The 17498-nt window shown below is 37.6% G+C and overlaps 1 protein-coding gene across 2 annotated transcripts in view; it reads right to left on the bottom strand.

The window, feature by feature from the left end:
- The window catches only part of LOC148661439 (wings apart-like protein homolog), a 45327-nt gene extending 28380 nt beyond the window's left edge, over positions 1-16947 (bottom strand). The window contains exons 1-2 of one of the 2 annotated variants that reach the window (XM_088635181.1): positions 16833-16947; positions 13063-13604 (exon numbers count right to left, since the gene is read on the bottom strand). In XM_088635181.1, the coding sequence (XP_088491307.1) occupies positions 13063-13582 (520 nt within the window). In that variant the 5' untranslated portion in view covers positions 13583-13604; positions 16833-16947. Of the gene's footprint in view, positions 1-13062; positions 13605-16613 lie in introns of both variants that reach the window. The other variant, XM_088635180.1, reaches the window with a different exon arrangement.
- Between the last annotated feature and the right edge of the window lie 551 nt (positions 16948-17498).

Here is a 17498-nt window from a genome sequence, read left to right as displayed (position 1 = left end):
ATGAGGAGACGGCAATAAGCACAAAACTCTAAAACACAGGGAAAAAAAGCATATTAACACTCGTTTAAATTTATAGTCCAAACATGAAAACCAATTAATTTTCCCAGCTCTGTCTACCACTCAAAGGTTACTATTAAAGTGCTGTTTTTGCATAAACCCATAAAGCATGGTTTGTATCCATATTAATTTTAATAGATGTGGAATTAGGCTGAGCCACAGAAGTCGATTTGATTAAATCATTGTTTTACAAAAACGACATTGCAAAAAAGCACAAAGCCTGTTGCCTCAAGTCATGCCTGTTGCACAACCATAAAGTCAAGAAAATCACACCTACTTGGTACTCCTAGTGAGACTCGCCATTATTCTTACTTTGAAAGAGGATCTGAAAGCAACACTTGTATAAAGCAAAATTTGTCTCTTTTAAGCTCATATAAAACAAGAAAGGTATCACACTTCACTTCTCTAAACATCTCAAAACAGGTGAGAAACAAGCATATATAATTTAATTTTTAATGTACTGTATTTTCTTTCATGAAGTTTTATCAATACCATATAAACAAAAACTCAGAAGAACAGAGGTCTACTCTAAACAATACACAACGTATTAAATTGAGCACAGCATAGCAATCTTTTGCACAATATGAAAAGTTCAAACTATTTTTACCATGGTTTTGTCAGCAAGGTTTTAATTTAAAACCATCCTACAAAAAGCATCAAGTGAGCTCTCCTAAAAGTACTTGAGAATCAAGATTATGTCACACAGGAAAAAAAAGATCCAGAAGTTAAATGATTAAATGTTTTGGTGGCATACACGGTGCTTTTAACATTGAGAGATTTTTTTTTTCTTTCTAAAGCAGCCTACATTATGCCAGCACAGAAACACCTTCCCAGATTCTGCATCACTTAGCTAGGCACAAATACATTTCTGTTGTTGCTTTTTGATTTTCTTCTCCTCTCTAACTTACAAAAATACCACAGCAAGCCAGTGGTGCAATTATCACAGATAAAAGCACTTAAGCCCCTAACCACATTTTTACAACACTGAAGCAAGATGGCTGTGGGCTGATTTAAACACATTTGAAAAGAGTATGCATGTTACTCAGTTTACAAGATCATTATGAGGTGGAGGCATACAGCACCAAGCCCCATCTGCAAGAACAGCAACATACTGACAATTTTCACACTACTGCGTCATCCATAGCACCTTCAGAAAGGCCATTAATTTCCCTGCTTTTCAACACTGCCATTTTCAAAAGCTTTCTATTATCCTTTTAGGTTATTTGAAATGCAACACTTACTGCCAGCCTATCCACAATTTAAGAATGTTACTCCTAAGCAGAGAAACTAGTGATCATCTTAATTTTATTACATTTAATGCTCAATAAATTTAAAAACAAAGATTCAGAAAGTAGAATTCCAACTACTCATATTAAATGATTTATTACATGTAAGAACAAAGAACAGATCTCAGGATACATGTTTCAGCCATCAGCATATTACAATTGTTGCTCAGGTCTAGAGCTACTGCTGCCTGCCAACCTTTGTTTTTTAGCTTCTCTCTGTCATTTTTGTGTTGGCATGCTGTTTGAGATGTCAGGGACTGGAAAAAAGACTAACTTCTCTCAGGTCTTAACTGGTGAGAATTAAAATCTCCTGAGTTACTTCTATCTGTTCATGCACTGAATGGAGCAGCAGGCACTCTTTTTTAAAACTGAGATGGTGGCAGTGTGCCCACAGATTGTCGAGATAAGCATCAACAAACTCAATTGATCAAAATGATTTTGAAAATAGTCCTGGTCAAGGATGAACAAGGAAAACAAATACTCACACAGTGCAATGGGAGTGCACTGAATTTAAAACTGCCATAATGGAGGACTGCTCCTGTCATAACATCTGCACCATGGGTTTATCAAAAGGAAGTAAGCAGGACAGGGTACTTGGAATGTTAAAAAAAATAATTCCTGTATTGTTTCTACCTTTGGCACACTGGGATTGGGAGATGAAGAGGGCACAACCTACCTCAACTGCTCTTGTGGAAAACATGACAACCCCCATTATTTTCATAGTTCTCCACTACACTGACCAACTGCAATGCCCAATCCACTCCACCTAGAGGCATTTTTACCCAGATTACAGGTGCCATTTCAGGAGTAACAAACAGTACAAGAGAGAATAGCATCCAGACTTTTTTTTATCCTGCAAAGCAAAAAACCCTTCATGCTAGGGCACCAGTTTCTGTTTATTTTTGCATAGGAAAGAGCTCATTATATATAAAGTGTTCGCTTCCTCAGATCCGACATGGGTACTTACCTTTTGACTGAAGGGCTTTGCAGAAGTCAAAATGGACATTTTGCCCATAGAAAAACAGCATTTCTCCAGTGTTGTCCAATCATATGTTAGAAAGGTGGGCTTACTCAGTGCAGTGACAGTAGAGTGCAGAAAACGAGCACCTAGTTAAATATTTAGGGGGTCCAATTATTAATCAGGTAATAAACCCATTAAAGATACATTTAAGTGTCTTGCACAATTTAGATTTTTGCATATAAACTTTCAAAATTAAGGAATATGTAAATTTTAGTTTTCAAACTGTTTTCAAGCAAAAATGTTTTAAAAAAGTATCAGAAAGGCAGAAATATGCATGTGAGAGAGCTGTGGCTTATTAGCAGCACTACAACAAAAATATTAGTGTGGACATATCTCATGATATTTCACATTATTCAGAACCTGGATTTGGTGGATAAAAGTAAATTAATAGTTTAACTGTAGCGATTACACAAATATCCTACTTGTCTTGTATTCCTAACTAAATGTAAAAAAAAAAAATTAGTATGGTATAAAGCGACAAGTTTTAGCCAGCGAGATGTAAATGTAGATTGTATTTTCTTTTATTTTTAATAAACAAACCAGCATGTCTTTGGACTGGGAGAAGAAACTAGAGCACCCAGAGGAAACCCACCTGAACACGGGGAAAACATGCAAATTCCATATAAATACAGTGCCATCCAGAATTATTGGCACCCTTGTTAAAGATGAGCAAAACAGACTATGAGAAAATGTCTTTGCTGTTTATCAGCTTGATCTTACAGTGAAACTGAGAGAAATCTAACCTTTCAGCGAGTTAAATCATTCAATGGAAAAAAAATCCTTATAACAAAATAAACATTTTTCTCAAAAACACGTGTCACAATTATTGGCACCCCTAGAAATTCCTATAAACAAAATCTAATTGACATATTCCCATTCATATTTTACCTTTTTTAAGCACACCTGAGTCTTTAGGAGCTCTTAAGTGGTCATCCATGACAACTTCCTGTTTCACTGGGGTATAAATATTAGGTGATGCGCAGGACAAACACCCTAAGGCATCTATCAACATGGGGAAGATCACAGAATACACAAATGAAATGAGACAAAAGGTTGCTGACCTTCATAAATCAGGCAATGGCTGTACAAAAAATAGCTTCATACCTGAAAATACCAATCTCCACTATTAGGGCAATCAATAAGAAGTTTCAAACAGCTGTGAGCTGTGATGAACCTGTCTGGAAGAGGACGCAAGTGTATTTTGCCCCCATGCACAGTGAGGAAGATGGATCGAGAGGCAAAACTTTCTTCAAGGATCACAGTTGGACAATGGCAGGAGTTGGTTGCATCCACGGGTCACCAAGTCTCCAAAACTACAATTCGATGCCACCTCCATGCCAACAAACTATTTGGAAGGCTAGCCAGAAGAAATCCTCTGCTGTCATCAAACCACAAACATAAGCACCTGGAGTTCCCTAAACATCACCAGTACTTTGATTGGAACCAGGTTCTATGGTCAGATGAGACAATAATAGAGCTTTTTGGTAACGAACACTGTGATGGTGTGGGGCTGTTTTTTCTTTCCCCAAAGGCGCTGGGAATCTTGTTATGATACATTGCATCATGGACTCCATCAAATACCAGGAGATTTTAGATCAAAATCTAGCTGCCTCTGGCAGGAGGCTAAGACTGGGTCGCCGCTGGATCTTCCAGCAAGACAATCATCCAAAGCATACCTCCACATCCACACAAAAATGGTTCACTGACCACAGAATCAAGCTTCTGCAGTGGCCATCCCAGTCTCCTGACCTAAACCCCATTGAAAACCTGTGGGATGAGCTGAAGAGGAGAGTCCTCAAGTGAGGACCAAGGATCTGGACAGATTTTGTATAGAGGAATGGTCTCAGATCCCTTTATATTTTTTATAAGGATTTTTTCTTTGAATATTTTTTCTTAATTGAAAGGTTAGATTTCTCTCATATTTTCAGTATAAGATCAAGCTAATAAACAACAAAGACATTTTTCATAGCCTTTTTTGCTAATCTTTACCAAGGGTGCCAATAATATTGGAGGGCATTGTAGCTCCCCAAGAATCGAACCCAAGGCCCCAGCACTCCTATATACAGTCTCCATGTGCCCACATATGTACCAAATGCTTGAATCAAACTCCACTCAGGGAATCCCCCCTCTCCCATTTGTTCATTCTTAATACACACTTCCTAGCTCTTCTGTTTTTACTCACATTTTACTTTCTGAAATGGATGCCTATGGGGTCATTTGAGGGAAGATATTTATTGTTCAACCAATGCATAATCGGATGTATTTCAGGGGCAATATATAAAGGGGTTTTGGGATTTCTCCTTCACATTTTTGTCATTTATGACATTGCAGCAGATTCCCAGTTACAAATTGGCACAGGTGCTGACTTATTTTTGCCTTAGAGGATCAGAAGATGAACAAAGACATTTCCTTCTTCCACTTAAAACTTGACAGGAAAAAAAAACATCCAGGGATAACCCTTGGATAAAGTGGTTAATCGTTTAACAGAAATTAATACAAAAATGAAAACAACTATCTTTGCAGCAACCTTCCATTATATAAAGGACACTGAAGTTGAAAGGGGTACCGTCTTTACCATGTTAATGCATGTCTTGCATGTGTTTCAACAAAAAAATACAAATAGCTTAGAGTGCTAACTGCTCCGCAATGCAAGATTGATTTGTTGTCACCTAAACTTTTCTTATGTTTCAGTTTGGTAACTGAAAAGCATTTAATTGTTTATAATATACTTAAGAGGCTGGAAGTTGAAGATCCATTTTGTTAAGCTGAGCTATAGGTTTCACAAAAAAATTCAGTCTTTATTACATTTTGTGAACCAGGGATATTATTTTTCCACCTAAACCGATAAACACTTTTTATGGCAGGCTGCCTCTCCTTCAGGTGAAATTAACCACTGGTCTGTGCACCTTCGGTCTTTATTAGCTCAGGGGGTTGATAGCTGGTTACAGCAGCAGCATGTTGTACTTCTGCTCTGATGTTAGCTCCTGTTACAGATCACTGCAGAATTCCCTTGATTACAAATTAAGCTCTTGTTAACAAACCTTTATCTCACCACACATGCTTAAAAATGTGATCTAGCTTCCAAGAGTAACCATAGAAACACTCCCAAGCAATTTTGAACCACCTTATATCCAAAACAGCATACTGAAATGTCACATTTTACAAAATAACTTTAAAAAAAATCTACTTATTTTTTAATTTTAAATCATTTTGTACATTTCTGACATACCGTCATGTGCATGACATTCTGTAAATAACTGCACTGGGTGAATTTTCTGACTTACAAGAGCATTTGTCCATGTATATGGACAGTACTGCAATTATAATTTAGAAATGAACTAGGATATACAATGCACATTACAAGAATGTGTATTATTAAAAAACAGATTCTAACCATGGGCACTAACCAGTCCCTCTTACTGCAATTATGCCATCGCCATGTTTTGGAGAGTAAAAAACAAAATAGCAGCTGGTCACAACTTATTGAAAAAGAGCAAACAGAGGTGACCTGCTCTCTCTTGCTTGATATAGTATATATTAATGTTAATAGATTTAAAAATAACACTTACATAAACAGACAAGGATGTGAAAATCAGTGCATAGAACAACTGACATGAATGACAAAAGGTACTGGAATTAAGTTGGCATCTGTAGCTCCACAGCCAAAACATTGTGTTTCTGTTCTTCTCTGCATGGAATAAACCTTTATTTGCTCCTCTGTAGCTACACTTGAAGTACTTAGCAAATTAACTCTAATCTTCCACTTAGTATAACATACACTGTTTTTATTTGCTAAATAAAAAAAAGGAAGAGACAGCCCTTTCTAGCTCTTTAATATTCAGTAAGAACATTGGACAGGAAAGTCCAAGTAAGCACACTTTTCCTCTGGACAGGTGGCATAGCAAGGGGACAGATTTTGGATACTGTTAACAGTGTTCAGGAATTTGGACTTTGGCCCATCCAGACAACAGTTTAAGTTCATTTCTAAATAGTCATCAAAATGATTCAATTTACTCAAATGCCTGATATTTAAAGTAGCCATAACCTTAATTTTAAATATACTTAAAGCTCATTTCTAACAATCAAGACACACAAACAGGGACAAACCGAGATTTTTTTGTCAAAGAGATCATAATTCAGATTCCAACATGAAATAATCAAATACAGTAAACAGTTTATTAAAAACATCTTTGCCATGTTTTTCTGTGAACATGTACTACGCCTAATTAAGCTAAACAAATATTACAGAAAAAAACATTTGCTCAGTCTCCGAAGGAGCTTCTTCTAACTGGATCAAAATAAGGGTAGCTATTATCTCATAACCAGCCCTCAAAACAAATGTCAGGGCTTTTAATGCTCTGGTGGGCTTACATATACTGTTACATATAATATTGTGTGCAGAATCAAATACAGGATCATGTTCTTTACTCAACAGAATAAGTACTTGATAATTTAATTAGTTTATTTTCTAACACACTGGGAAATTGACTTCTATAAGTCAACTGATTTTGCTGCAAAATTGCACTCCTAAATATACCGTACACACTATTTTAAACTAGAAAACATGGGAGTGTTGTTTTATCCATTTATCAATACAGGCCTACAACTGTGAACGTTGAAAAACATTCCGAATTTGTAAATTATCTATAAAATAATGTAATGGGATTTGTATCATAAAAAAATTAAAATAAATAAGAAAAGCAATGCATTAACATTTAAATGGAAAAGAGGATCAGCACACATTAAAATGTAAGCACAACCCTTCAGTTTCTGAACAGTCAAGACCTTGAATAAAAAATGCTGGCAAGAAATTGGCTTTTTGTCTTTCATCAATTGTTTTGAGGTCATAGAGCATAAGCACGAGCCATTTCCCATTCTTAATCCATTGGGTCTAAACTGTCAGTTGGCCTTTAACTATTAAGGAACTAAACTAAAAAACAAAAGTGAGCTTGCACCTGTCCCAAAACAGCTTCCTCTAGCAGGAGGGAGTGGAAAGGGAAGAACGAATCCCCTTGACAGGGATGAAGGCTAGAAGATGTGGTTATTATTTTGGATTGGCTTTAAAGCAAACTTGGTTCAAATTCTTACTGGTCAATTTAACCATCTCCCAGCTGGAAAAAGACACAAATACAACTTGCATGCATGCTTATCCAAACAAGACAAAACCTGTATTTGCTCCTAATCATGATTTGATACCACAGACAAGTAAACAGAATACAAATTGTATGTAGGAAAGACTAATTATTCTTATTTAACAACTGTTAAAAAGATGCATTTTACAATGGTCTCACCTGCCGGACAATAAATAACACGATTTTCACAGACACCAATAGACTGCATAGGATCCTTTAGATGCTCATTTAGCAAAACAGATGTTACATACGTAAAACTTTGTGTAATTTATGCAATACTGTGACTGACAGCTGCATATTGTGAACATCTTGCAATGCAGTAGTGGTAATTAAACTTAAAATCAAATACATTCCTAGAAATGTACATTCTTACATACATTCTTAGTGACAAAAACTGATCATTCAGTTACAGTTGTGAGAAATAGTTTGTGAACCCTTAGGTATTATATGGATTTCTGGATGAATAGTTCCTAAAATGTGATCTGATCTTCATCCAAGTCATAATAATAAAGACAGTCTTATTTAACAAACACACAACATTTTACATTGCCATGCCTTTATTGAACAAATAGTTTAAACAATCAAGGTCATTGATGGAAATGGTATGTGAACCCTTATATATAGTAACTAGTGGAACCTCCTTTATTGCCAATAACCTCAACCAAACGCTTTTTGTAGCTGCTGATCAGACCTGCGCAGCGGTTAGGAGGTATTTTGGCCCATTCCTCTATACAAAACTTTCAGTTCATGTATATTTGTGGGATGTCTTGCTTGAACAGCCTGCTTCAGATCATGCCACAGTATTTCAATGGGATTGAGGTCAAGACTCTGACTTGGGCATTCTAAAATATGGAATTTCTTCTTTTTGAGCCACTCTGTTGTTGGATTTACTCCTATGATTTGGATCATCGTCATGTTGCATGAGATCCTTTTGTGAGTTTTAGATTACAGACAGATGACCTGACATTCTGCTGTAGAATTTCCCGATTTAACTTGGAATTTTTTGGTCCCTCAATGACTGCAAGCCATCCAGGCCCTGAGGCAGCAAAGCAGCCCCAGACCATTATACTCCCTCCACCATGCTTCACAGCTGGAATGAGGTTTTGGTGTTGGTGTACAGTGTTGCGTTTCTCCAAATAGAACGCCGTGTACGTTTACCAAAAAGTTCAACGTTTGTCTCATCTGTCCACAGAACATTGTTCCAGTACTGCTGTGGAAAATCCAGATGGTGTTTAGCAAACTTGAGACGGACAGCAATGTTTTTTTTGGGAGAGCAGTGGTTTCCTCCGTGGTAACGTCCCATGAACACCACTCTTGTTCAGGGTTTTTCTTATGGTAGACTCATGAACACAGACATTATCAAGTGCAAGTGATATCTGCAGATCCTTAGCTGTCACCCTAGGGTTCTTTGTCACCTGTTTGAGGATTGTACGGCATGCCCTTGCACTGATCTTTGTAGGACGCCCACTCTAGCAAGAGTGGCAACAGTGCTGAATTTTTTCCATTTGTAAACTATCAGCCAGACTGTGGATTGATGTAGGCCCAAGGGCCCAAGTCTTTAGAAATCTTTTTGTAACCCTTTCCAGTCTTATGAGCTTCATCAGCTCTTCTTCTGAGGTCCTCTGAAATGTCTTTTGATTGGACAATATTGCACACAGAATTCTGTTGTGAAGAGCAAGTAACAAAAACTGTGTGATTTTTTATATGACAGGGCAGGTCAAACTCACACCTGAATTGATTGGAACACCTGACTCCAATTACCCTCTTTTCAAGATGTCATTATCCTAGAGGTTCACATACTTTTTCCATCAATAACCTTGATTGTTTAAACCATTAGTTCAATAAAGATATGACAATGTAAAATGTTGTGTTTGTTAAATAATTTGTCTTTATTTATTATTATTATTATTATTATTATTATTATGACTTAGATGAAGATCAGATCACATTTTAGGAGCCATTCATGGCACCTGAACTCTTTTTTAAAAAGGAGATAAAGAAGTCCAACATCTAGCAGATGTACAGATAAATCTGCAAGGTGAAATTCTTAAATTTGACAGAAATGCAAAAAAGGCTCATTTTTTCACCATATAATTCCTAAGGGCTAACAAACTTTCTGCATGTTTTAACCAACAAAAGGAACGCAAACTACAAAAAGTAAACACTAGCAAAGAGGTTATGCAACTTATTTTACATCAGGTTACACTTACACTTATTTAGTAACTAAGCAAGTAAAAAAAAAAACTATATAATGTCACTCAAATATCTAAAATTATGTATATTCTCTCATGAGAAACTGGCAGTGCACAGTCACGTCACTTTGTCACTTGCAGGCAGTCTAACAGAAAGAAAGGTGTGATGGTTGTATTTTAGTTTATGAATTAAAGTTGTCCGTAATAAGAATTAGTCTTCTTGTGGAACTGTGCTCATTATTCACATACAGTACAGGATCACATCAGGCCAACATTCTATTTCAAGTACTCTGGGCTGTTCATTGGCAGCAAGGCAATACAGCACAGAAATGCTTATAATGAAAAAGGTTCAGAAAAAAGCTAGGATTTCAAACATGATTAAGAAAAACAATTAGTTGTAACTTAATTAGCCACCTTTTGTAATGAGCAAAGAAATTTTGATTTCATGACCTGAGAACCCAGATATCTCAGTCTCATATCCAACACACTCACAAATCCATCACTGTAGCAATACCACCTGGAAATTAACCACGTTTTTTTGATAATATGGCTGGGACAATGGATCGATGTATCCAATCAGCATCAATGGTTAAAATAACCATCAATGTCAGTCTAGGGAGTAGGAGAGGATATATCAATAATTTCATTAATAGCTCTGACCTGCCAATCACAACAGCATTCTGCCACTGACATATGCATGTCAGAATGAAGAACAACAGAACGGGCATTTTTAAGTTCTATTATCATTAGACTACAATATTTATCTTGGAATGTCAGATGTAAAATGCATAAAACCTGAACTTGATGTTTACATTTTTTACAGTATTTGCCTACAGCTACTAATTAACCAGTAAGCCTGCAGGAGTTCATTAAATTATTTCCTTATTTTTATCTAATTTTTCCTCTAAGTTTTCATTTTTGTTAAATATTTTGTCAAAGTTTAGATTAATTCATGTGCACATGAAGAACAGAGCCCTTTCCATGGTTTTTTTAATCCAAACAGTTATACTTCATTTTACACAATAAGAGGAAAACATTAGCTTAACTATACAAACAAGATTAACTAGTTATTCCTGCAAATCATATGCACCTGAACGCTTTTTAAAAAAGCAGATCAAGAAGTCCAACACCTAGCAGATGTACAGATAAATCTGCAAGGTAATTTTTTAACATTTGACAGAAATGCAAAAAAGGCTAATTTTCTCCCTTGGTCCACCAGTACTTGGCAGATGCTTTCTGACACTCTTCTTATTCATTCTCAACAAAGATGTCATGAAAATAACGAGCTGTAATTGAATACTTTCACTAACCTATTTTACAAACTTTAGAAACCCAACACACATTACACAAAATTTAACAATGCCAAAGACCCTAGCTCTGAGCATAATCATTATTCAGGCAGGGATTAACACGGAAGCATAGGAACTCACTGTCTTCTATATCTCTGCTGCTGTCAATCAAGAACTCATACACACTTTTCTTTTGCATTGGGAGGAAAGGATGCATCATTCCTTCAAAACAATCCATCAATGCTGGGAAGAAAAACAGTCACCTGTATCCAGTGGAGAGAATGTTGAACTATGAAAATTCAACTTGTAAACAATTTCTTCTGAACTTCCGCCTGCACACTTGAGGCTGCTCAAAGAGCTAAAAAAAATTAGTAAAGGTCTCCAAAATACAGATCACTAAAATGCTAGCGATCAAAAAGGTAATTCCTTAACAGTTTGGATATATTAAATGATAAACGAGCCTCTTCTACAGCAAAACTGTAAAGTAGATTTTGAAAATGGTTGACCCATTTTAATTTAAATTAGAAATGCCAATAAATCAGCTACTGAAGTCCTTCAATGAGGTTAGCATCTTGTTTTACTGTTACAAGCACATTACATTAAGCTGTATCTCATCCATCCTGATTTGTTAAATGGCCCACCTGAACTAAAAATCAAGACTTTTATGTAGCAAAAAATGCCAATTTCTTCAGTTTACCAGACTGTAGAAACTCTAAAACCTGGAGACAAATTTTAATATTTAATAAACCTAAACGTTTATATTTTTAAACAAATAAACTAATATTTTGATAATAATGCTATAAATATTATACAACAAAATTGTCAACTGAATGTTCAATGTAACACTGTTTTCAATACCATGCTAACATTCCTACATTTAGCATTAGACACTAACAAAATAACCAATTCTTCCAAACAAGAAGTTTAATTCTAGCTCTGCTGGTGTGTGGGCAGCCATTAAGTACATACTCTCCACATGATGTAAAACCTGATACAGCACTGTAATCATTCATTTGACAAAAAAAGAAATACACCAGTTTGGCTCCCTGGACTCCAAACCCATTTACAACCAGGCTTTAAACTAGAAATTTCAAACGAGAATTTTTAGATTTTAATAGCTTCCTCAAATGTTAATTCTCTTGTTCATTTAAGACACTTTGAGGCCAATTTCCCATGGGAGCAAACACCCCATTCTAATGGATTTACTATTAAGTGGGCAGGTTGCCCAGAGCTACCCCTGAGACAACCTGAGGCATTGTTTCGTATTTTATTTACCAGTACTCTGATTTAGCTTGTTAAAGTGCTAATTGTAACTTCCACTGTACTGTCCAGGACTCTTGCAAAACAGATTTAAATTACCTTAATGGGGTTAACCCTGGTTAAATAATGGTTAATACAGTATTCTGAAATAAGGAAGAATAAACCAGACTGCTTATAGTGTCACATGGTTTTCAAGTACAATCAGCTTCTGACCTTTAATAGAACTTGTTTGGATGAACCTTGTTAAATTTCTAATAGGTGTCTTTCAAAGGTTTGTTTCAATTACAAACCACAACAACATGCTTCAACACAGTAGTTGTTGTTGGCAAAGCCAGAAAACAACACTTTTAAAAGGCTTTGAAAAGATTAATTTTACTTATGTCCACAAGATCTGATCTCACAGCCTGTATTCTTTATTGACATGTAACACTGTTTTACATTCTCACAATCTGAAAATGGAAAAACTACCTTCTCTGAGTTGATAGTGACTAATCAGAATGAAGTGTCTGCACCCTATTGCAGAAAGAAAGCATACTCTGACCTGGGTTTGGAGAAACGAAATCCAGTAAACACATTTGCTTGCATTTAAAATGATCTACAATAAAGCATTTCCACAGGTCACCTGTAACTTAACTTAGAAAGGTAGTAGCATAAGAATTCTAATCATTACAATTCTGCAAGCTCCCCAGCCCTGTTGTTGAAGGCATTACACAGGTTTTGATTAAGAAACATCTGGATGAGATCCCTTGATCAACTTGTTACTAACAACCAAACAACCAAACATGCAGTTACCACACCATGCCATGTGTGTTTCCTTATTCTTACCTGCAGAGGTGCTAATGCCCAAAACTCTGCTGTTGCCATCATCCGGGACCTTGTGTGTGCTCCTGTCCTTCAGCCCCTGGAGATCACGGTCAAAAACTGAAGGTGTGCAACTGGGAGCCACTGCCTCCACAGTGATAGGCTGGCTCACCCTGCTATTGGCCTCCAGCACTGACCCCAGCTTTTCCATCCTTGGGGGCTCTGTGGTGACAGCTGGCACTGGCTGCTTGACTGGAGCAGCCTTGGTCTGGGGAATGCTGCGGGAGGTGACAGGCTTAGAGTCCTCATCACTGTCAAAACCAAAGGGGTCTTCAGAGGTATCATCCTCAGTATGCCTGGCTTTTTTTGGTGCCTCTGTTACCTCAGGCTTGTAGTTGGGCCTCTTGGAGCCCAGCTGTGCCTTGAAGGTGGTTTCTCCCCATTTGGTGCTGAGCGTGGCCCGCTTGTTGGACAGGACTTCATCAAACTTTGAGTTCCCATTCCCTCCCTTCCGACTGTAGGTTTTACCAAATCTTGATGTCATTGTGACTTCTGTTTCATATTCTCTGTGGATAAAAAAGTAAAAGTCAGCAACTCAAAGTATTTTAGGCTCCTCAATTAATGCATCTTACCATGCTAGAGTCCTTTAAAATGTCACGGTTTTAGTAGCATATAAAGAGAATAAAATCTCTTGATTTTCATATCTGAAATTATTTTTAAAAATACCACAGGGATATATTGAGGAATAAATAAATACAATTTGACATGTAATTTAATGCTTACTATGTTAATTACAGTTTCTTCACTGCCACAATAAGAGAATAACTTTTTCTGTAGTTTTCTTGTTGTGGTAGGCATTGAATTTTTAAAAGAAAATGCTGTTTGCCCAATCATTCATCAGTAAAGCATCAATCTGAAGCGGCAAGCCTGAATTTCAAAGCACATTTGCATTGGAACATCCTGCAGTTGCGATGCAAATTCCATAATATTCAGTTTTGCCATGGAAGGGCAAAAACTTACAAATGCAGAGAGAATCTCTCACAGGTAGATGGCTTCAAATAAATGTTAGGTCATCTCTTACAACATTCGTGAGAAACGAGGTGTCACAGCTTAGCTGAAAATTTCCCCAGAAGAAAACAGCTCACTAAATTGCCAAAGCATATCACGTAGCTGGTGACCTGGTGACAAATGCACTTCCAATATTGAAATGCTGATCCAAATTCCCACATATTCTCTTCGGGTATCCTATTCAATGTGACATTATAGAAATCGGTACACTATAAATGTTTAAATATTTCACCGTTTATCTTAAAAATACTCCACTGCATTTGGTACCAAAGCACCCTTCTCCATTTTGTTTCCAAACGTAGCAGAGAAGTTAGTTGCGCAATACTGAAAGTTTTATAATACTGGGTACGAATTTTACAGTTAGTTATACTGAATACATGTAATGTTCAAGACTGTACAAGAGAAATGTTTCAGTTTTCCATAGTTATGTCTGGTGTAAGAAAGGAACATTTTATTTTTTTCTTGTAGCCGTTTTATCCGATATATGCAATACTAACGTCGATCACAAAAACCTGCAAGATTACAATTTAGAAGGATTGTTGCATATCAGAAAAGCAAAAAGAAGTAATCCACACTTAAGAAAATGTGTCAAACTGGGTAGCAATTCACATTCACAAAACGTTTTAACTTGCATTTAAGGGTGGTATCTATTTAAATGGTAGTTTTTTTTAAGTACAAAAATCAGAATAGTACTTTCTGCTTTGTCAATAGAAAAATCTATTTTTCTATCTCACTATCTCACTGCTGCAGCTGACAGTCTTCCCTATCGACGTCTTTGGAATCATGAAACACAAACAAGAGCACAAAAATGGAAACTAAGAGGAAGTGCATTTAAAACTGAAAACAGAAGGTTCTTTTTATACTAAGAGTTGTGACGTCTGGAACATGCTAGCCCATAACAGTAATGTTTCTGAAGCTGATATAATAGCTTCTCTCCAGAAAGAGCAGAAAGAGCTGAAGGTGATACTGAGATCATTCGCTACTACTAGTAGTAGCCTTGTGCTAGACAAGGTGAATTGCACCTTCTTGTTTGTAACCTCTTATATAATTTTTTTTAAAAAGGTTTATTTACATGCTTTCAAACACCATACAGTTTGGACACTCTGTATGAAAAACAATATAAAACGCATCTTGATGATGGTTTTCCGTACGTAATACTACTTAAGAAGCGCAACATGAAAAACTACTAAAATTAGTAACCCTGCTGCTCAAATATTGCACATTACCAAGTATGACATCAAATAGCTTGTGACCAACCGCATTTAAAATCCGTTCACTTCTAAACAAAGACCAAGCAAACAAAACCAAAATGTCCTGTATACTGAATCAACTCATGTTTTGCTTGTAAAATTAAATCATATACAGTTATATTAAATCACCTTGCCATTCGCTAACTTGGATACAACAGGCAGGATCGATTTTCTTCACAGTACGCATGCGTGAGCCCGAGCGCATTGTTTTGGGCTGTCAAAGCGTAAAAACGATGCATTTCAAACTAGTACAAATTACAACTTATTTTCTTAAACTAAAGCTGACTGTTCTTCAATTTAACTTACAACAGTCTTGCGACGTGACTGAAGAATCATTCAACCAATGTGGTAATTATCCGTCAAGCAAACAGCGTTTAATTTTAACATAGCACGCACCGGAACTTTCTCTTCGATTGGCAATAATCAATTTGCGTGAGAGTTTGCGGTAATCGATCGTATTAATGTGGAGACTGAAAGCCGGATATCTGCGTCACCGTGCTTTTCTCAGATGTGTACTTGATCACGATCAGCTCGTACTCCTCTCAACTCATGATCCTATAAACTTCATAACGGTAATATACAAAAGAAGCGGTTGTTTGCCATCGGGCCTACAAACCATAAAAGCACTAAAGACTAGCTAAAGTGTTGAAAACGAACGTCACTTACAGGGGTTTTATTTCTACACCGTATTTTTAAGATTCGGTGAAAATATGTATTGAGCTTTCTTAGCTTTCGTGTCAACACGGGTAGAAAACACGACTAATGCTGTACTCCCCCATCCTGCCCTGGGTCCATGACAATTCGCCCCAATGTCCCACTTTCGACAACACGACCAACGTCACGGTGTTTTCATTGAACTTGCACTTCTCGCAGGTCATTGTTCAAGTTATTCGATACGTGAATCGCAATGATCCGCTTTCGAAAGAAATCTTTAAATGCTACCCGAGACATAGATTGAGGCTAGGCTCTTCTCGCTCGCTCCGCGAGGCACGCAGGCCTGACAGCTGCTTATCTCCACACCGTTATTTACACCCCTCCTCAGCCCGCACGGCTGGGCTGAAACTCGCCGAGCTGCCTGCCTGCGCACCAGCCCCCACAGATTCTGGCTTTAACCGCGACCGGGGGCGTCCGCTCGCTAAGGTACTGCCTGGCTGCGTCGCTGCGATCGCACCTGCGTCAAAAAAAAGGCAACAGCCACCCCCCGTTTACTCGGAGATCACCAGGCCGTGTTTGGAAACCTCCGGGCCGGCCACTCACCTCACTCACACTCCGAGGCGGCCGCTTCCCTCTGCTCGCACTCGACTGGGCCTCCTGCTCTCTCGGCCCCCTCACACAATATAAACAAGCTGGCAACTACTTCCAGCGACACCAGCGGCTATCCCTTCGTGTAGTATAGCGAGCCCGGGGTCACCAGGGACGAGCAAAGTTTGTTTTCAAAGTTCTATTGTTGTTATTTTAATTTATCTCAAAACTCGCCTGACTCTTTTCGGCTGCGCCGCTGACTGCCATTCGGGTTCCCCCCTCCCTCTTTCCTTCGCTGCCAAAACCACCGTCACCTCGCAGCGAGCTGCCGTCTGTCCAATCACAAGGCGCAATGCTGCCCTGTGGTGCTTAAACCGCCGTTCTGCGTCCCAGTGAGTGGAGATCTGATTGGCCGACGGCAGAAGGAAACGGTTTAAGATTGAAATCAAAGAGGAGAGAGGGGGAGGGCGAAGCGTCTAGAAGGAGACGTTAATACGTAAATTCAACGGGATGATGGGATCTGTAGTGATCAAAAGAAACATTAGGAGAGCAAAGATTATGTAATACATATTGCTTTGTCCCCTTTATTTACACATCTCAGAAATGCTTTGGGTTTACGTTGTTAACTCCTAGCAGCCTCATTTTTTTACGTTTCAACGTATAGCTGCGCGTACAAATATCAGTCTTGACTGTCCTTTGGATTATATTCATATTTAGATCCAAGTAAAATAAAAATTAGGTCAGTCGATGTTTCTGGTTTTATCAGTGACTTCACACTGGAGACCACCAAGTGCATTAATGGTTATTTCATGTGCAACTGTTCCTCTTCGTTTGAAATTAAGACTGTATTTTAAAAATTCTGACACCCCTTTTAATGCACAGTATTAAATCTTGAATATA

Source organism: Lepisosteus platostomus, chromosome 6 (genome assembly GCF_059453375.1).
Source record: "Lepisosteus platostomus isolate fLepPlt1 chromosome 6, fLepPlt1.hap1, whole genome shotgun sequence".
Lineage (NCBI taxonomy): Eukaryota > Metazoa > Chordata > Actinopteri > Semionotiformes > Lepisosteidae > Lepisosteus > Lepisosteus platostomus.
Note: the sequence above shows the minus strand (reverse complement) of the source record. Positions and strands in the feature narration are given on the sequence as shown.